At 42.4% G+C, this 21,268-nt stretch overlaps 1 protein-coding gene across 1 annotated transcript in view; it reads left to right on the top strand.

Moving 5' to 3' along the window:
• The window catches only part of FOXN2 (forkhead box N2), a 146,971-nt gene extending 128,250 nt beyond the window's left edge, over nt 1–18,721 (top strand). The window contains exons 5-6 of the mRNA XM_078649646.1: nt 12,272–12,340; nt 14,463–18,721. Of these exons, the coding sequence (XP_078505772.1) occupies nt 12,272–12,340; nt 14,463–14,998 (605 nt within the window). The 3' untranslated portion in view covers nt 14,999–18,721. The remainder of the gene's footprint in view (nt 1–12,271; nt 12,341–14,462) is intronic.
• The last annotated feature ends 2,547 nt before the right edge of the window (nt 18,722–21,268 follow it).

The following is a 21,268-nucleotide window of genomic DNA, read 5'->3' as shown; positions in this document are numbered from 1 at the left end:
TCTGCCTGCAAATCGACCACGAGAGCAGAGACTGCAACGCCTGCTCCGTCTTCAAGCCGAAGACACTCCGAGTTCGAGAGAGACAGAGGACAGCTCACCACATGATGCAGGGCAAGGGCCAAGCCCCGACGCTTTATGAACTTGGCCTCTCCACCGACGACGAGGACAACATCGCCGAAGGCCCAGATTACTTCACGGTCGCTGAGACCGATAAGAAAACGCCTGACAAGGTAGGAGAGTCTACAACCCTGAAAACCCCCACAGGGCCTCGAAAGCCAGAGGCAGACTCCCGAAAGTCTGAGCCCAGAGCCTCGAAAGGAGCACCGGCGCCGAGCAAATCGACGACCGAAGCTGCATCCTCCGAAAAAGAGCCCAGGGGAACCTCCGAGAAGGACTCCCGGAGGCCAAAGACCAGCGAAAAGCAAAGGTCATCGAAGCAAGCCCCCGAAAAAGGGCCTTCGACTTCGAAAGAACAAGAGCCGAAGAAAGTTTCGACGTCGACGACGCCGCCGAAAAGAGCGGGCGAAACGCTCGACGATGAGCAGGCCGCAGAGATGCAGAGAAAGAGAAGAAGGCTCGAGGCCGAAATGGAGAACATCCTTCAGAGAAAGAAAAACTTCGATGAAAAAATAAGAAGTTACAAGATCCCCTCGAAGCCGGCACCGACAGTCGCTGAGGTACAGGAGCTCGAGGAGTTCGACGTCGAAGAGACGCCAAAAACTCCGGAACCCTCGGAGCACGAAGAGGAGGAAGACCTCTACTACACAGAAGGGGATTACGGGGAGTAGCAGTCAAGCTATGGGTCAGGTTCCTCGACGGCCCAAGACCAGGAATGGCAGGACATCGAGGCCGAAAACCCGGAGGAGGCGGTGGAAACATACCCCTCGAGCCCTTCGCCACCGGATGACATTGGGGCATACAATGAGGTGGTCAGGAAGGAGGCAGCAGCTTATGGAGTTAAGCTGGAAGAGGAGAAGCCAAAAGCAGACTTCCTGCTCGAGACATTGGTCCCCATACAGACAAGAAGCCAGTTCTTGCCCATGCTCCAGAGTATCACAGACCAGGGGAAGGAAGCCTTCAAGGACCCGGCTACATGCAGATCAGTAACACCGAGGACGGAGAAGAAGTACAAATTCTCCTCCCAAGACCCAGCTTACATCAAGGGATCCGTCACAGCAGATTCAATAATCGCTGCAACGGCCAGGAAAAGGGCAAACGTCCCAACAACGTCTGGACCTCCACCTGACAAGGAAAGCAGGAGGATGGACCTAACGGGCAGGAAAATTGAGAGGAACGCCGCAACGCACTGGCGGATGGCGAACTCCAACGCCCTCCTGAATAGACATCAATACCAGCACTTGGATGAGATGGGACACTTGCTCAAACACCTCCCGGAACAATACCGTGAGAGGGCATCACACCTTGTGGAAGAGGGGAAAAACATCGCCAACTCGTGCCTGAAGACAGCCTTGGATGGGGCAGAAACATCCAGCAGACTGATGGCTATAGGCATCACAGAGAGAAGGCAAGCCTGGCTCAGGATCTCAGGCTTCAAGGCCGAGGTTCAGAACAACATCCTGAACACACCCTTCAACGGTGAAACACTGTTCGGAGCCCCAGTTGATGAGAAGCTCACCCAACTGAAGAAGGAAAACGAGACGGCAAGGTCCATGGGGGCCCTGCAGTTCAGGGGGATGAGAAGGGGCACTCCTACACGGAGGCCGAATGGCAGAGGTGGAAGTCAGCGAGGAGATTCTCACCAGAGTTTCCACCAGGGGCAACAGAGTGACAACCAAGGCCACCAGGGCCAGCAGAGGCAAAGCTGGAACTACCAAAGCAGGGGCCAGTCCTTTCGGTCAAGAGGAAATGGACGGGGCCAGAGAAGGAGAGGCGGTGAACAACCCCCCTCTAAGTGACTTCACACGGAAGAAGGTGCTCCCCCACCCAAACCCTCCGGGGGAGGAGCACGGGAAAACAAAGAGGAGAGGGCTACACTGACAAGACACAAAGGAACATGTGACGCCGGTAGGAGGAAGATTGAGATTTTTTCTCCAGGAGTGGCGAAAAATAACAACGGACAAGTGGATACTCAACATTATGCAGTTCGGATACTGCATAGAGTTGGAAAAGAGACCACCAAACAGAAAACCAAAGAAAAGACAGCACTTGGGAAGAGAGCTGCAACTACTGCAAGAGGCAGCTCAAGAACTCCTCCTCAAAGCGGCCATCGAACGGGTTCCTTTCAAAGAACGGAACAAGGGAGTGTACTCAAACTACTTCCTGGTGCCAATAGTGGACGAAAGTCTAAGACCCATCCTGGATCTACGGTTCCTAAACAAATACGTCAAAACTCAAAAATTCAAAATGACGTTCCTACAAGAGGTCATCCACAGATAAAGGCCGGGGACTTCTTGTCCACCATAGACCTCAAAGATGCGTACCTGCACATCCCCATGAACAGGCAGCACAAGCACATGCTAAGGTTCACAGTAAACAAGGATCACTACCAATTCACGACCCTAGCGTTCGGCCTAAAGTCCGCACCAAGGGTGTTCACCAAGTGCCTCGCGGCAGTGGCCGCACATCTAAGAAGAAAGGGGATACACGTGTACCCCTACCTCGACGACTGGCTGGTAAAGGCAAGCTCTTACAGGACATGCAAAGATCATGCAGAACAGGTGACAAGAACGCTAGCAAGCCTGGGTTTCTCCATACACTGGGGCAAATGCTCGATGGAACCAGAGCAAGTGAAGATCTTCCTGGGAGCCCAGATCAACACCGTCCAATGCAGGGTCTTACCGAGCGAAAAGAGAACCCTCAGCCTACTGAGGGAGAAACGTCACTACCAGAAGGGGCGAGCTCTGACAGTGAGGACTGTGAGCAAGATCTTGGGGATGATGGCATCATGCATACACCTGGTCCCCAATGTACGCCTACAAATGAGACCACTCCAAGAGTGGCTGCAACAGCAATGGTCACAAGCTACAGGAAGTTGGGAGGTTCTAGTGGTTGTAACGCACAGGGTGCAGGAAGAGATAAGGTGGTGGACCAAGGAGAGAATAACAGAAGGGAAATCTCTAACACCACCGGACCCAACAGTGACCATCACCACAGATGCATCCCAGGGGCGCACACATGAACAGGCTCAGAGTGAGGGGTCTGTGGAGCCCTACAGATGCAGTCAGACACATCAATTACCTGGAACTGAAAACTGTGTTGCTAGCCCTCAAGGCTTCTCAGAAACACCTGTACAACCAGAAGGTGCTAATACAAACAGACAACACCACAACGATGTTTTACATAAACAAACAGGGGGGAACTCAATCGTTCCCTCTGTCAAGCTTGGCACAGGAAATCTGGAAATGGGCTATACCACTAAAAATAGACCTGCTAGCCATACACCTGCCTGGGAAGGACAATGTAGAAGCGGATTGGCTCAGCAGGCAGACTTCAGCGTCCCACGAGTGGGAACTCAACAGTCAGGAAACAGAGGGACTATTCAGGAAATGGGGCACGCCAACAATAGACCTGTTTGCAACACACCGGAATGCAAAATGCCAATACTTTGCATCCAGGCAACCAGAGGCACTGTCCCAGGGGAATGCCCTATGGATAAGCTGGGCAAAAACATTTGCCTACGCTTTTCCCCCGATACCACTGATCCCCAGGGTTCTCAACAAATGCATGAAGAGCAACATGACGCTCATCCTTGTGGCTCCACAATGGGCCAGACAGACCTGGTATTCTCAGATAATGGAGATGGCGCAGGGGCCACCCCACAAGTTCTCAAAAAGAAGAGACCTACTCTCCATGGAAAACGGAGAAGTTCTACACCCAGAACCGGAGAGCCTCAACCTCTCAGCCTGGCTCCTGAGGACTTAGAGTTCGCACACCTAAAACTACCAGAGAGGACCCTGCGGGTGCTGCGAGAGGCAAGAAGGCCCAGCACACGCAAGTGCTATGGGGAAAAATGGAAAAGATTCACTCAATGGTGTTGCAAGAAACAACTCCATATGAAACTGACCAAGGAATCCACGGTGCTAAGGTACCTCACGCACCTAATTAAGGCTAAGCTAAGCTCATCCTCGCTGAGGGGGCACCTGGCAGCGATTGTGGCATACACAAGAGGAGAAACAGGGAGAAGCTTCTTTACATCCCAAGTCGTAAAAAGATTCCTAGAAGGGGCTAAAAGAATCGCGCCGCCAAAGAGAATGCCGCCACCGGCCTGGAACCTAAATGTGGTACTGACGGAGCTCATGAAAGCACCTTTCGAACCCATCCACAAAGCATCACTGCAAATGTTAATGATGAAGACGGCCTTTCTGGTAGCAATCACCTCGCTACGAAGGGTGAGCGAACTGCAGGCACTCACACTGCAGGAACCCTACATCCAGATACAGTGACAGGGTCGTGATGAGAACAGACCCACACTTCATGCCAAAGGTGGTGTCAAGGTTCCACATGAATCCGAGTATTCAGATCCCTAGCTTCTTCCAAAACCCCACTACAAGCGCTGAGAGGTCGCTCCACACCCTAGACGCAAGAAGGGCTGTGATGCACTACATTGAAAGGACGAAGGAACACAGGAAAACAAAACAGTTCTTCGTATCCTTCGCGAACAGTTACATGGGAAAACCAGTGACTAAAAACACCATAGCTCGATGGATTGCACAGACAATACAATTCTGCCACAAACAAGCTGGCCAGGAGCTAACAGGAGGGGCACAGGCCCACTCCACCAGGAAGAAAGGAGCAACAATTGCCTTTCTGGCCAACACACGAACTCAGGACATATGCCTGGCGGCAACATGGGCTTCAGTGCACACTTTCACTAAGCACTATTGCGTGGATGTACAAATGAACAAAGAAGCACAAGTAGGACAAAAGGTGCTTCAACATATATTCAACAACCAACGCTCATCTTCCACCCAACCGCCACAAAAGTAACGAAAACTGCTACAAAATCTATGCACAGCATAGTGAATCCAGAAAGATTCACGCTGCAAAACGAATAGTTTCTTACCTGTCGGTGTAGTTTTGCAGCTTGAAGATCTTTCTGGATTCACTAGCGAACCCACCCGCCTCCGCCAGAAAGATGAGGCTGGAGAAGAGGGTGGAAACACATAGAAAAGAAAGCAAGTTGAAGTTTATAAGATACGTGAAAGGATACGTGAAAAGAATTACGTTGAAAAAACGGTTAACAAACATAGCCATGGATTCACTACAAAGACAGAAAAGAAAAAAGACAGAAAAAAAGAATCCGAAGATGGCGCCCAAGGGTGGGAGCTTCCGCCGGAAGCACGCTGACGTCACCGAAGGTACACCAAATGGTGGGACGTCGACGCCCACCTGGGCTACGACAAAAAAAAAAAGACTACGATTCCGGACCCAACCACCAGATTGCGGAATATGCACAGCATAGTGAATCCAGAAAGATCTTCAAGCTGCAAAACTACACCGACAGGTAAGAAACTATTCGTTTTCCTCAAGTGAGTCACCGTGCATCAACTGCAATTCACAAAATAACTCCCCAGTGGGTTGCGAGTGGCAGCTTCACTCGCCTGAGATGCTCATGATGAATACTCCATTTGGCATACCTTTCCCAGCACCGCTACGCCGTGTGACATAGCAGCAGGACTGTACCAGCGGTACAGCGGGGCGCTCCTCGCGGTTCAGACTGCACCGCAAATATCCAAAACACAGAGTTGCCTGCAATGAGGGGCCCACCAAGGTATGTGTATCGTCCAATTTCTTTAATGGAATATCAGCATACAGACAGGCAACTCTGTGTTTTGGATATATATATATATATATATATATCACGGGCGTCACTCGCCATGTTAAAATCTAAGTGTTTCATGCTAACTTGTGTATTTTTATCCCTTGCATAAAAATGTGATGCCCCTGTTTGTGGTCCATTCTGACAACTATCAAAAACAAGTTAATGTCCACAATGATGCATGGTAATGGAGCATTTCTTGGAAGGTTGCCTGCCTGCACATTGCAGTTTATATAGGCGACTCTTCAGAAGGCGTAATTCAACACAGTAGTTGGAAATAAGACTCGAGTTCCAGCATGCTAAGCAGTCAAATGCACTGGAAGCAACCTTTTTAAAAACATAGCACAACATGAGGAGTGCGCTAGAGGGGATTTTAAACGCACTCTTATAGGTTGAGGTACAAAAAATGCATGGCAACCAACCTCACACCTGGCTAAAGATATCTGACAGTCGAAATTCTTTGGGAGAAAGAGAAAGACTGGGTTGTAAACATTAATTTCGAGTCATTTAAAGTACAATTGGATAAAACATAAAAGATCTATCTTCCTATAATTACTACCTAGCTTTTGAGCAGAAAAGGGGTATCTGGCTATGTTTAATATCAGATGCGATATTTTGTCTGCCTCAGTTATATTTAGTTATCCTCGGCTCGTTTACAACTAAAATTAGATGTATCAGATTTTGCTTTTTCCAGATACATTTGGGAGAAAAGACTAGGTTAAAGAAACTTCACCACATGTCCTGTGCACCTGCCCGGATTTGACACAAGCACGCAGACATCTGCTGAGACCATTGTTTCTAAAGCTGGGTACAACTTGTACATGCCGCAGGGCTGCTCAGACATATTTGAATAATCAGGATCTGCAGTGTAGAGGGAGATTTCTCAGATCTATGCACATTGTTTTTATGTATTTTAATGAGACCATTGAAGCTGTTATTTTTAGTTTTGGTGAAAGTAGCTTCTATCCAGTAACTAATGTATTTATTAGTTTCTATGTTTTAAACCTCGGCCGGGTGTTAGTATGATCAATTATATTCAAAAATGTTTAACTGTGCATTACTTATAATAATAATAAATGGGTACATTAAAAACAGACTACCTTCCTTTAGACCGGCTATAAGCATCTTCCATTTACGTAGCTGCCATGAAAAACAGTGTTAACCTGAGTGGCTTCCATTCAGCTGTAATATGCTCAACCAAAATACCGCAAAGAAAAGTTTGGAGAGGGATAAGAGCAGTGAGAGACAATGAAGCTCTTCAAACCATGTTTTCCTTATTTACCGGCTCCCACAACCTGATTTTCTTTCTCTACCTTCTTTTGTTCGGGTAGAAAAGTACAATGTTGCCTGAATCTCTTGCAACAACAATAGAGATGAAAGCAAACTGTATACTTAAAGGCTTTCACCTAAAATCCCGAATCGGTTCCCTACAGTGAGCAGTTCTCCACTTTATGTAATCCATCAGTTTTTTTTGTCAACAGAAGCACTTGATGTATGTGCTGTGCTTTTAAGTGTCTATCTGCGTTATGCTGTCGTCACGTGTTTTGACACTCCGTGAAAGATTTGTGGAGCTTCCTGTCAGGCCGGTACAGTTGAGCCTTGGAAGATCTGTTTTGTTTTTATTTTATAGTTATATATATATTTTATTTAATGTGGCTGACTGAATATTTTGCATACTTTCCATGTGTGGAGTTGCCATGCAAGAGGGTTCATAGTGCCTGGAAAAACCTTCTCTGGGAAGGTTGTGACAACATAAGTGGCACTGACAAAATTCCCATTCTGTTACTCAGCTCCTGCCCTTAGGGGATGATCATTTCTTATATTGGCCTTTCCTTGTTACAAAGTCAGGAAAGAAGTCTGTTTGTGAGCTGATGTTTGGGATAACTCTTAGCCATCTCTGCTTCAGCCTCTAGATCAGATTGTCCCTAAGAATTGTTCGGATCGGCTTCCCAGATAAAGCCTCTCAAGCAGAAGTTCTAACTAATTGGCTTTGATGGCTAATGCCATGGTCCGGCTATCATCCTTTAGTTGTACGTTCATACATACAATAACAATCCTTAACCTTAGTTCTTTTATTAAGCTTCGTATAGAAAAAACACACTATGGATAATGGAGTGTGATTCAGGTAATTTGTTTCTGTGCCAGGAAGCCTATATTTCCTATTTATTGTGAGGCCTTTCTTAAATTATCTACCTATTTGCCTCGTGCTCTTAAGAGATTTCCACTTTTGATTTGAACTATTGAACCTGGAAAACTCAAAGCCCACCCCACCTTTTATCTACATTTATAAACCTAACAGACTTTTTCTATGTAGTGCAGCTGCTGAAAATTGCCGAATCAGGTTTTGATAATTTTCCACACACAAGCTTAAACATTTAATTGTCCATTGTGAATTTAATGCTAGAGATCGAGCTTTCGTGGATGACTTCCAAACATACCAGTGTTGATGGACTTTCCTTTTAACTTCTTTCTGATTCCACTGATGTGCAAACATGAGTTCCCTGGCGCCTATTCTGTCCATTACACGGAACAAGGGTCAGGAATGATTTAATAGTGACTTTTTCTAATTTTTATCTGCCTTCTGTCAGTTTCCCCATATATTTCCATTGATCGGTTGTTGGTCCCCTTCTACTGTTATCCCCTCACATACCTTATAGTTTCAAGAGATCTCTCAGTGAATGAAACTTCACTGAGGTCAAATCATGGACTCTCTTGTGACTCACTAAGGAGAAAAGAGAGGATTTTGTTGCTAAGGTTCGTTATTACCATGGACATTAAAGATCAAGGCAGCAAGGAGGAAGTAACTAGCCAGTTCCACTTAAAGTTTGTCTTTGTGACAGGGTGTGGGCAATATTATAAGCTTACATTAGCCTCGACTGTGTTCAAGCCTATGGATATATTACACTAAGCTAGTATAGTATAGTCTCATCAATTCATCTAGGGAATTGCCAATATTGTAATTTCTTTTTGGTTCTCCTCTCCAGAAATAGAGGCTCACTTGAATATTTTGTGGCAGACATGCACATTGCTCTCTGATCAGAGTTGCATATCTCCAGGTATTAAATATTTTGCATTGTGAACCTTTTCAGGATTACATAATCTGATGGTTGGGTCTAGAACTTTCTATATTCACTTTTGTCTTTTATATTTTCCTTTTTTCTTTCTCCCTTTTTGGCACTGACCAGAGGTGAGCAATGCAGACATGCCAAACAGGCAGTTGTGCACTGGGACCACACTAAAACGGCATGTCCGGCTCAGAGTCTCCGGTTTCAGACCCGACATCCAGGCATCAATAATCGACCTGTCTTTCACAAAGGAGAGCTTTTTTTGGGTCACCAATGGACAAATTCTTATAGTAGAAAAAGATAATGATGTTGTGTAGGCGATGGAGCTATAAAAGCTAGATACTCCTTCAAAAGAGGCACACAACCCGACTGTAGATAGTGGGAAGGGCTAGTTTCCTGGAAGTGCAACAACGAATGCTAAATAGCCAGGGAGTGGGCACTCAAGGATCAGTCCCCTAGTGGCAACACCCTGTACATGGAAGGCACTCGTTTCAAGCCAAAGCGCACGAGGATCTGACACCCCAGTCAAAAGACTCTTAACTATGGTGCCCCTGGCATCTAATATTATTAGGGGGCAGTCTGTGAGGATTCCTCCATGAAGGTAAGAAAATAACCCTGGACAAATAGGTTTTAAACATAAAACACTGATATTCGTGTTATGCTTGAGAAAATGCCCTCCATCATCATGCCAAAAGAGGACTCACAAAGGAGAGGAAATTAAATCTTTGCATCAGGAAGTGGAAGACCTCTTCAAGTACCACAAGAGGAACTGAATCAGAGAGTTTCCTTTATGTATTTTCTAATTCCCAAACAAGATCCATACTTTAAACCGATCATGGACTTCAGATTTCTAAACAAGTTCATGAAGACACTAAAGTTCAAGAAGGCCAACCTACAGAAACTCATTCTGTCTACTTTCGCATCCCACTGAACAGCAACCTTAAGTTTATGGTGGGGAACTCTCATTATCAATTTAAAGTTCTACCATTTGGGATAATGTCTGCATCAAGAGTGTTCACTAAATTCCTCCCGATGGTCGAGCAGCACACTTATGAAGACAGGAGATACAGGTCTAGCTAGATGACTAGCTAATAAAGTAGAGCTCACTAAAACCGTGCCAGAGCAGCATAGACCAGGTTGTGAAAACACTGGTATTTTTGGAAAAATCCTTGATCCAAGAAGAAAAAGACCTTCTTGGGAGTAGAGCTAGACTCAAACTGCTGATACCTGAAAGTTGAGCCATTAATAGAGCAAGTTCACACTCTCGGACAGTGGGTACTGCGAAGCAAATGCTGAACATGCTGCCTTTGTGCATTCCCTTAAACCCTTTGCCAAGCTACATAGGGAACTGATCCAAGAGTGATTGTCACTGGGCATAGTTGATAAGATTGAGAATATCTAAGGGCCATTATGGAGAAGTTGCAAAAGGAACTACAGTGGTGAACATTACAATAGTCAGGTCGTTCAAACAACCAATCCACTCAGTTACTATAATCACAGATGCATCCCACATAAGGTTGGTTGCACAAATGGGAAATCTAGAATCTGGGGACACTGGACATACCTAGAGGCAATAAAACACAAATGTGTTGACTTTGAAGTATGATTTTTCTAGCACTAAAAGATTTTCACATACATTTCAGGGTATGTAGTACAAATCCAGACAAAGAACACAGCTGCAATGTTCTGTTTGAACAAGCAAAAGCATACAGAATTGCATGCCCTGTCCATTCTAGTGCCCGACATCTGAGATGGGCAATCCAAAGGAAGATTTTCTAGTAGTAGTACACCTGCTGGGACAGCAAAGCACAGAAGCTGACCAATTAAGAGAATAAGACGTGATCGTACACGAGTGGGAGCTAGATAAAGGGGTGGTAGGCCCAATCTTCCAAACCTGGGGAACAACACACAAACCCAACACCCACACAAACTCAAAATGCCAAAGGTTTGCTTTCTGGTATCCTCTTCACCTATTGCAAGGTAATGGCTTGAGGATAGGCTGGTCAGGGACTATTGCCTATGTGTCTCCACTATTCCTCTGGTAATAGTGGTGATAAACATATACAAGCAAATAACCCAGTTCCTCAGTGGGCCCAACAAACATGGTAATCATACCTCATAGAGATCACAGACAGCCTAATTATAATTATACCAGTGTTTCAAAACTCCTTTATTCTAATGGAAAGGGGCTTCATGAGAGGGGTTCAAAAAGATTGTGTGCGATCTGGAACCAGCCTGCCTCTTGAAAATCTACAGTTCTGACAACAATCTCCTATGACATTTCTGGGAAACTTTATAAACATCCAGGCACCCAATGAAAATATTTAAGTGCAAGCCAAATCCATCAATACCCTGGTACTCCAAAGGCCTCCATGACAAAAAGTGCATCATTTGCAGACAGAAGAAAAAAGAAATCGGATTCCCTGATGATCTGAAACCACTAATTTCCTAAGGCATTCTAAGGCTGTTTGCCTTAAAGGTGGTAATTTGAATCTGCACATTCAGAAGACCATGCAAGCACCATCAGTAGAGCTGAGGCAACATGTCACTTACCCTGCTTGTCTTCAGACAACAATGTTAATGGAGATGGATCTGGAGCAGGTCCCCGTTTTGCCTAGCTGATCCTCCTTAACCCCTCTGCTTTTCCCTTGAAATAGCCTTTTCTCTGATGTATTTGTACTTGGTCACCACTATCAATAGACAGAGGATCTGTCCAAGACTCTGGTTAAAACAATAGAGGAAAACATGCAGTCTTCCTCCAATGAAGCGCTGCTGCTACCGGGCACTCGAGTTGCATGTGTAAACATATATATGTACGCTAATGGACAGGATTGGCGGGAGGAATCATTTGGGACACAACATTCCAAAATACCCAGTAAATACCAGTACTTATTGGAAACCATGCTGCAGCCCTTGATATGAACGTGCTCCAATTGTCAATGATGGCCATAATGATAACAATAATGTACCAAAGTTAGGATGTGTTATCATAACTCCTAGGGGGAAGAATAATCCGAGATGTCAACCCGAACCCTACACTATTCCATTAGAAAAATCCTCTTCCACTGAAGAAAATTCCTACTATGTAGGCCCCTACCTTGCAGGAGTTCATTTGGCCTTTTAAGAAAGTATCTAATAATATTAAAATAAATGCATTACAGTTAATAAAGTGTATATAAATACAGAAGCAAAACCGAAACTGTGAAAACGTATTCGATATTGGATAGTGAATGAAACTAAATATTTCAATATTTGAGCATTTGTCTGGTGCATGCTGTTTTTGTATTTTTATGTATTCTATACTAAAATAGTTTTTCCATTTAAAAATAATCGTTCTACCTGTGCACAGTCTTTAAAACACCGCATAAGCCGAGCAGCATGTTTTTAAAATGTAATTTGAATATGGTTTCTTATGTTTTCTTTACAGAGTCTGACATTGATGCTGCTGCTGCCATGATGTTACTGAACACTTCTAGTGAGAAAGGAACTTCAGATTGTAAGTTTTTTTTAATTTAAAAGATGTGCTTTACCTGAAGTCTTTATCATTAATCACGTTGTTTATGCCATCTCCTTATTCATAAAGTACAAGTAACTTAAATAACCAAAGTATTTTTAGATCGGTTTTATTTTGTGCACCGTATTTTGTTTGCAATTGTTCTTTTTAAATGTATATTGCAGTGGAATACATTCAGGACTGGTGTCATGCATTCTCTAGGGTGAAAACGCAGAATGAGTCTTGTAGTAGCATTTTGGATTCGTTGTATTTTACTGGGCGTGCCAATGTCATAGGCTGTTGGCACAATCAAGCTTGGAGATTGTAGAGTATAGATTGTAGCTTCTGTTCGTGTTCAATGCATTTTCATTGTGTGGAAGGTGTTCTTTGTGACCTTCTTGACTTGTGCCACCAAAGATAAATCTGAATCTATGCTTACCCCTAGGTTTCTAACCTCTTGTAGTTGGACGAGCATAGAATTCCTTGCCATATGGTGTTAGACCAGTGTTTGTGCAGTTGTCCACAGGTCATCATCACTATCCTTGCAGTGCTGCGCTTAGGTGGTTTTTCATCATCCGTTCATTTAAGGCACGAAGACAGTGATCGAGTCTGTACTTGTAGAGATCTTCTGGGCCATCACTTTTAGAATGGTGTCTGTATCAGGTGCATAGTTGTGACATGTGAGGTTGAACAATTTAATCAGGTCTGGTAGGGGGTTTAAGTTGATGCTAGATTTGAAAGAAAATATGATGGACACCTAAAGATCACCAAAGGTTGGATGTTAAGAGTAGTTGTAAACAGTGGGAAGTATACCAAGCTTTATCTGTCTTTGAGGTATAAGGCAATCCATTTCAGAGCATCTTCTCGTCTTATTTGATGATGGGGTATTTGTAGTAGCGAGTACTGGTGGAAAGTGTTGGATGCTGCTGTTAGAGGCATAAGTGATAGGGCGGCCACTTGATCTTGGGCATTATGAAGTAGGTGGGATGCTGTAGTTTCAGGACTTAAATGCATGTGAGCTTGTGCACACTCACATACTTGCATGATTAAATTTGAATCTAATCGAGAAATATTATAAATATGTTTTTCAGTGGTTGGTCCTAGGTCCATGCTGCAGAGGCAGAGCTGATTACTTCTTCGTGAATGTTGGGTAGGACTTTATTCTTCATTACAAGGGTAGTGCAATGAATATCTGGCTACAAGCTGTCAAACTATGAGCTATTGTCCAGTTAATGTTTGTATCTTGGTCATCTTCTGGCAGGGTATATTTTTCAAAGAGAGAGACCAATACCATCCCGTAAACTTGGTCGTGATGGTAGTATTAACATGTTATGTGAGCTCTCATTTTTACACAGGGAATGCCTTAAAGTTGTTTTTTTTTTCTTTCTTTTGGGATCATTAAAATAATACCAAAATTAAGAAGAATAAGTATAGTACAGATGCAAGCATATTTTCTGCAGGCTTGCAACAGGCAATGAGATTATATTTAGTGGGCTGCGACTTTAGTGTGCCTGCTTATAGGTTATTCACAGAAAGGATGGTAAGTTGTGTGACTGCATGATGTGGTCAAAATCGGGAGCAGGCCGGGACTGATGGTAATCGACTGTAATTGCAAAGACAGTTGATATTGGAGCAGGCAGTGATGGACCCAGTAGATGGGACTTCCAGCTTTTATCCTTGCTAAAAGTGTCTTCATTTCTGTAAAAGAGCCCCACATTTTTGTTAGGTTGGTTTAACTTTTGTTTGTAGGTTTGTGCTTCCTACACAAGTTAATAGATTAACATGTTGCTTCGTTGTTTCCAATTGTATTGTATTTGGATGGTTAATGATCTAACCACAATAACACCTTTACCTTCCTAGCTTTCCTATAATTCAAAATATTGGCTATTACGAGGTAACAACTAACTCTGTGGCTCTTCAGTTCTTTAAAAAAACAGTATTCTACCTTCAAGTAAGCGGTATTTTTTAAAAAATATATATGCATGTTTGCAATTTGAAGAAAATAAAATGCAACTTCATTGTCTTCAAATTAACGATTTCCAATCTTCGCTCATAAAGAGCAGAGATAGTTTCCTTTGAATTTAAAGCGGTCTTTTTTATAATGATTATTTTATTTTTCCTCCAGCTGAGCAATCGCGATCACCTAAAGCATTGCTGCCCAAGAAGAGAAGTTACTCCAGTGCTTTCAAACCCCCTGCTCCTCTCATCCTGCAAGAAAATGAACCTGCCCCTATTAACATTGACCCAAAGGAGGATCACAATTACAGTGCAAGCGCTGTGGCCTCCCAGCGCTGCGATTCTCGGTCCAGTGTGTCTTCCTTGTCCTCTTTTGATGAGGTGTATGAGTTCATCCCAAAGACTAGCCATGCTGAAAGTGATGGCAGCGAAGGATTTCACAGCGAGGAGGAGACAGATACTGACTCTGAGGAGGACCCTCTTGGAGACAGTGGCTATGCATCACAACCTTGTGTGGACACCTCTGACCAAAGTCAGCCTGGCAAGAAGGTCAACAAGGACTTGCGCCCAGATATTGACGAAGAGCTGAAGGAAGCTGCTGGGTCTCTGCTTCATCTGGCTGGCATTCGCACATGTTTGGATTCCTTAATAAATACCGCAAAGTCTCAAAGTCAAAAGCAGAGAAAAACCTGGCAATACCAATAGTTTTGTGGTCATTTTTTCTTTTTTTGTCTTTCGTTCTGTAGCGTGGCAATACTCTTCTATTTTTGTCCTTTACAAAGGAGATCAAAGCCATAAAAGGACTTCTTTGCGGTTTGTTTGCGCTAACTATAGTTTGGCTTTTTTTACGTAATTGCCAAGAAAGTTCATTTAATCTTTGCAGAGCACGAAAGATGCAAGACTGGTTATCACCTTATTCTGTCGATTTATGGCCACTAACAATTTTTGGAGAAAAACTGTGCAGGTTTGAAAAAAGCCCCCAGTGGAAGAAATAACACTTCTCCGTACTAACTTTTCATACTGGTGTGAAATACTCTGGGACCGACCTATTTTGTAAGAATTGTGTAGATCATCCAACCCTGTAGCTGAATATAACAGTATTACTACTTAAGTGTTTGCCAATTTTACAGCATAAATAGTGTAAACAAATTGTGATTTTTTTTTTTGTGTGTCTTATAAAATGTGCAGGAAGTGAGGAGAGGATGCGAAACTGGAACCTGTATAGCTAGCCCACGTCACCCAGTGATTAGCACTGTGTTGCAGAATCAATCTGAAAATGTCACTTTTAGCTGTGATAATTTATGTACAAAATGCCTCTGGAATAACCTCATATCCATTAACGCTCTGTTCTTGGTTACAATATTTCATCTGCTTTTCTTGGCGCACAGCCCCTTGCTCCAAACATTACTTGTGTTTTGAGGACTTCTAGTTCACATACCTTGAATTTACAGGGTAGGTCGTGTGAGTGACAAGGACAGTGATTATTTATACTTTGCATGAGAGGCATCTTGTTAATTTCTTTGTAAGGCCGTGTGACCATGATTGAGGTATACCAAGGGAGTCTACTTTTACCTACTGTCACAAGATGTCTCGCTTGTACCTAAAGGTTAAATCTCCCAGAGTTGTGAGGTAGTAGAACCTGCTTGGTATAAGAAATATGTCCCATGGAGTCCTACTTCTGTAGAATGTTTATATTTTTGTTGCTTCAATGGGGAATGACATCAATACAGTAATATTTCCCACAAAATATATTGTTGAGTAGTACTGCAAACCCGTACTTGCGGCTCCACAGATCTTCACAGAAGATCTTCACAGAATATTCCAAAACTCAATTGAGAGTATTTTCCTGTTTGAGGAGATGAAGGTGGTTGTAGGCCTAACTCTTCATATTTGATGTCATTACGTCGTCTCCTGATAACAGCATGGCCTGGAGGTAGAGTTTTGACTTTAAAGTGTGAGAATAATGATATAAGGAAAGGCTATCAATGTTTATGAAGCATGTCGTAAGGGTGAATCCTTTTGACTCTGGCAATGATTGTACAAGCTAGTCTATTTTGCAGTTGCCTTATCAAGGAATGTTTACCTCTACTTTGTGTTATAAACTCAAACTTTTTTCAACACCTTGCTGAGTTTTCAGGTGAAGATTATTGTAAATGTATTTCTATTATGCCTTCATTCTTGGAAGAATATTTGTGTGAAAGACAGCAGCCTCGGAGGAATTATTCTCAAGAGAAGCAATTTTTAGAATACTTTTATTGAGAAATTAGTAAGGCATTATGCTTAGTGTCCACCAACACTTTTACTAACTTCCTCCGCTTCCTATGTGTCACTTAACTGATTTGACTAGACTGTGTGGTGTTCAGTGTATTTTTGATTTGTTCTGCTGTATGTTTTTTTTTTTGTTTGTTTTTTAATAATACCTTTAAAGTAACTGGGATAGTTTGAGCATGGGTGCTTTTTTATCTACTGGATCACAGTGTCAATACATTGACATTAATGTGTCTCATTTCCATATCTCTTCCTTAATCATATAGTCTGTTGTGGTTGATCTTTGTCGATCTCCTTAATGGGAAGGAGCAGTATCGAGTTTCATCTGTTTCTCTAAGACTTTAATGTTTTTGACGTTTCCTCTCTCCACAATTCCATAAGTAGAAAGCTGTACTGCATTGCTTTCTCTTCAACCATACACATCTTATTGCTGCTATCCAGAGCTTGCGCTGGTGCTTAAAAAATGTGCTTGAAACTGAACCGAATGCTAGTAGGGATTCTTTCCAGCCTCTGCATATACAGGCAGATTGTTAACGATATTAAGTTAACGCAGTTTTTTACCCCGCATTAAAATGTGGTTCCCAATAATCGGGTGCACTCTAACAATATGATTACTATTGCAGTCCGTCATCTCAAGGCCCAGACATGTTAGCAACCCCTTTGATCTTTCTATTTCACACCGTCCCAATTGTGCATGTTAAGTGAGGGCAATGTGAAATATGAACAAACCATTATCAGCGCTACCAAGGTGGGCACTAGTTTACTTAACACCTGCCAAACACGGGTACTAAATATTAAAACCAACAGCTAAGAAAATAAGAGCTGTTATCCATGGTATCTGGTTGAATAAAATGTATTTCCATGCAAAGGCAATTGCTAGCCACGTGAAACTTAAACGTGACTTGAGTCACAGGGAGGAATTGGCTCCTGATATACTGTAAACAGGCGTGAGGTCATATTGCAGCTTTCAGGTGTTGCCCACTTTTCCAGCTTGCATCCTTTTTTAGTGCATCACTTCTCGGTCCGAAAAAATGTGTCATAAATAAATGCATGGGCATGTACGTACTGTCATACTAAACTGGGTAATAGATGTTGCTGTGTCATAAAAAACTTGAAATGAAGATGGTAAATATAATTTACTTGTTAGTGGGACATCACTCCACTCAAACACATTTTTTTCTGCTCTTCTCACTTCAGCTGTCATTGTTCGCACTCTTTGTACGTGTACATAAAATTTGTGTGCATATATATGTAAAATAATGTAAAAAAGTAGTGTTAAAATGGTTTTCTTTTCATTGGTTTCTGTGATATGTGAAGGGTTTTCAGAATTGTTGGCTAATCTGTTTGCATAGACAATAGTTAGTATGTGTGTTTTTAAGAACCATATATAATTTTGAGTGAAATAGACATGTCTGATGCCATAGTAAAATTAAGGTTTGTTCCTTTGAGGACGCAAATTAGATTTGATTGCTGTACACGTGGCATCAATCCATTTCTTTTCGCATATTGAGGCTTTCATTTATAACAAAATAAAAAGCCTCTGCAGTTAAAATTTGTATGTTTTCAAGACAAAAGTGACGTGCATTGGTTAAAGCGGAGCATACTTGTGAATAAAGGTGTAGCCACAATATTTATTGAGAGAAAAGTAGTGTTTTAAACGTTATGCCTGCCATTGTTGCATAAAGCACATTCTTCCGGATTCACTGCCAGTGCCATTGCCTTTTATGTCTTGGGACGCTACTTTGACCTTAACAAGTGCTTAATTTAAAGATGGAAAGTATTATGTTTTCCGTTCCATTGTAAAACGGAACCAGATGTTATTGCCAATTTCTTGTAACTATTATTTATTTAAAAGATAAAGTTGTAAAATGCTTTCTTTTCAAAGCGATGGAAACGTTGTATGCTCTTTAGAGCTTATGTTCTGAGAGCATACTATAGGTTTTATTTTGGGTAGGAGTGTGGGTTAATTAGGGGAACTGCCAGTAGAGAACTATTCATGACCCTTTTTTCAGTTCAAATTGTTTTTGCCCATTTACAGACCGTTTACAGATGTTTAGTTTTTGTATGCTAACCTCTGTTATTAAAATGTTTATAAAATTTATTTTTACCAAAGATATGCATAATGATAAAGTATTGTAGAATAAACTTTGTTTTGTAACATTTCTGCCTCATTTGTGCTGGTCCTTTTTAATCCCTCAATATTAGTTCTGGAGTATGTTTCACAGCAATTTATACAAGTATATCCCGTGTAACAATGCACTACGTACAGGGACAAAGGACCCAGTGTGATAAAAGTCAAGACACAAAAAGTGGCGACAAAGAAATACGTAAGCAGCAACTGACCACAATACCGAAGATTGATTATGTAGTTAGTGCGTTTCAACAGTGCCCAAATGCATGCAAAAAAAGCACATGCATTCGAAAAGCACATCACACTTCTAGCACCAATCCAAAATACCCTCCTGTTGGTGAATGGTAAATGCTTACATGTTTTAACGGCTTTTGGGTAATTTTTTCTTATTTAAGACACATATGCATTTCTGTGTTATGAAAATGTGACACTGTTAAGAAAGAGAAATGCATTAAAGTTGAATACCTTAAGTCACAAGGTCCCTGCTTCAGTATGACGCGCCAAAGAGGAGGTGGGTAGTCTTTGCAACCAGTAATCAAGCACCCAGCAAGGGATTTGGTTTGTGAAGGGTACCTCTGATTCAAGTCAAGGTTTACATAAGACGGGAATTCTCGAGGTTGGTTTGTCATTTATTTTTGAATACTAAGAAACTTTTCCTGTTGCACCTCTTGGGGCTGACGGATTTTAACTCCAGTGCTAACTGCTCTTTCTTTGTTCCTGTTGTAACAAAACAAAATTTCCACCCACAGGGAGTTTTGAGGCAAGCTTTATTTTCTATCTGATTCTGCTTGGGGAAGTACTTGCTGTGGTATATTGTCCCATTTTAAGATAATGCAGCACTCCAAAGTGACCACATGGAGACATTTCATATCTAAAAAGCATAAATAAAATTGCAATAACATTGTAAACCCTATTTATTTTTGGGTGTAAAATACCAAAAGAGCCATCTAAAAGGGTGGTAGAGGTCTTTTGCATTTTTTCCTACAAATATTTGCTTTGGTAACTTGCGGATAATAATTATTTTTTCATTTCTTTTACATACCGTTTGTTTAGATAGGTAAAGGGTATAAAAAAACTCGAGCTATACAATCAAAAAACCCTGTAAATTTTCGGAAGGGTTCCCGTTTTCCCTTGAAAACTTTTTTACTCATCATTCATAAAGTATGAAAGATGTCTGCACCTGGAACATTGCCCCATCAATTTGTAATCTCTCAATGTAAGATGTATTTACCTGAAGTTTTCTAGTTTGTGTTAAACCATCAGTACTAGCTCACAAACAATCCACCACTGATAGTGGTATATCACTGCGCCATCACATCATGCCATAGTGAAAATGTAGATACTGAGGTGCATGATAAATCCCCTAAATGTGGTGGATTTGGAGATAGGACATCTGCCTGTCTAGCATAAATATAACCATGCCATTCAGTGAGGCAGATTTCTAATAATTCAATTTGCACACTAATAGGGCAGGCCTTACTGTTCTCCATTACCAATATCCTCCCAGAATAAATGACACCACAGATGTCTGTGTGCTGTCGCAGGCCACAGGAGCGAGGCGCAGAATATCATGTCAGTTGTTTGAATCCAAATTTTACGTATTACATTACAGGCACGAGCACCCACGACCAGAGGAGGGGGAGGAGCAGTAATGACCTTACGTCATTCAATACGACGAAAAGCAGGCATTCATCTCCATCCTTTGAAGTGGAATTCAATCTCTGGCCCGCCGCCCCAGTCACGTCACAAACAGTAACAACAATATTGGTGTTCTTTCAATCCAAGATCAGCTGAATAGAATGTCAGTGTCCAATTGAACTTGCTCAATGAAGTTTCTCTCTGCAACCATAATAACATATCAAGTTGACACAGGCCTAAATCATACAACGTTATCAGGGCTACTGTCCTGAAATTTAAGTAGGTACTTCAAAAACGTTGTTGTTAATATTACAAAACAAGGCAGTCAAACTGAATCTAAACCTTTGGAAACATAACACTGCAAAACTATCCCTGAGATATTTCACTGGCTCCAAGTGGAGATGAGGATCAAATTCTAAACAAGGCACAATTCACAAGATGCACTGGATCAAAGTTCCAGTACTCCTCCTGAGGTAGCAGTGGTAGGTATACCACTGTTCTTCTTTCATTACGGCAGAGGCCCCTTTCGGATTTATGTTAGGAAAGTATTTTATAGAGTTTAATTTTCCTAACTACTCAGTTCACTACAAGGCTTGGCACAGTCCAGAGCTTGAGACTTGACTCCGAGATGCAGGGTCCATTTGAACCAGGCATCAACTGTACCCCCAAGCTATAACTAAGAACCTACAAGAACAAACCGAGCAATCCTGTATCCCCTTAGGAATCTGGGAATCCAGAGGATGCCTCAGAGTGTCTGGAACAATGGCATAAAGTGTGGGAGAAAAAAATGCACGGCAATGCAAAGGGACAGAAAGCAAACGGGTGAAGCGAGAACTTGAAGTAGACATGGGGGAAGAGAGTTAATGAGGAAAACCTACAAAAAAAGGGGGACTGTCAGATGCCAGAAGAACACCAAAATATCAGGGCTATTAAAGGTG

The sequence above is a fragment of the Lissotriton helveticus genome, chromosome 6, assembly GCF_964261635.1.
Source record: "Lissotriton helveticus chromosome 6, aLisHel1.1, whole genome shotgun sequence".
Classification (NCBI taxonomy): domain Eukaryota; kingdom Metazoa; phylum Chordata; class Amphibia; order Caudata; family Salamandridae; genus Lissotriton; species Lissotriton helveticus.
The sequence above is the reverse complement of the archived record's forward strand: the minus strand, read 5'-3'. Positions and strand labels throughout refer to the sequence as shown.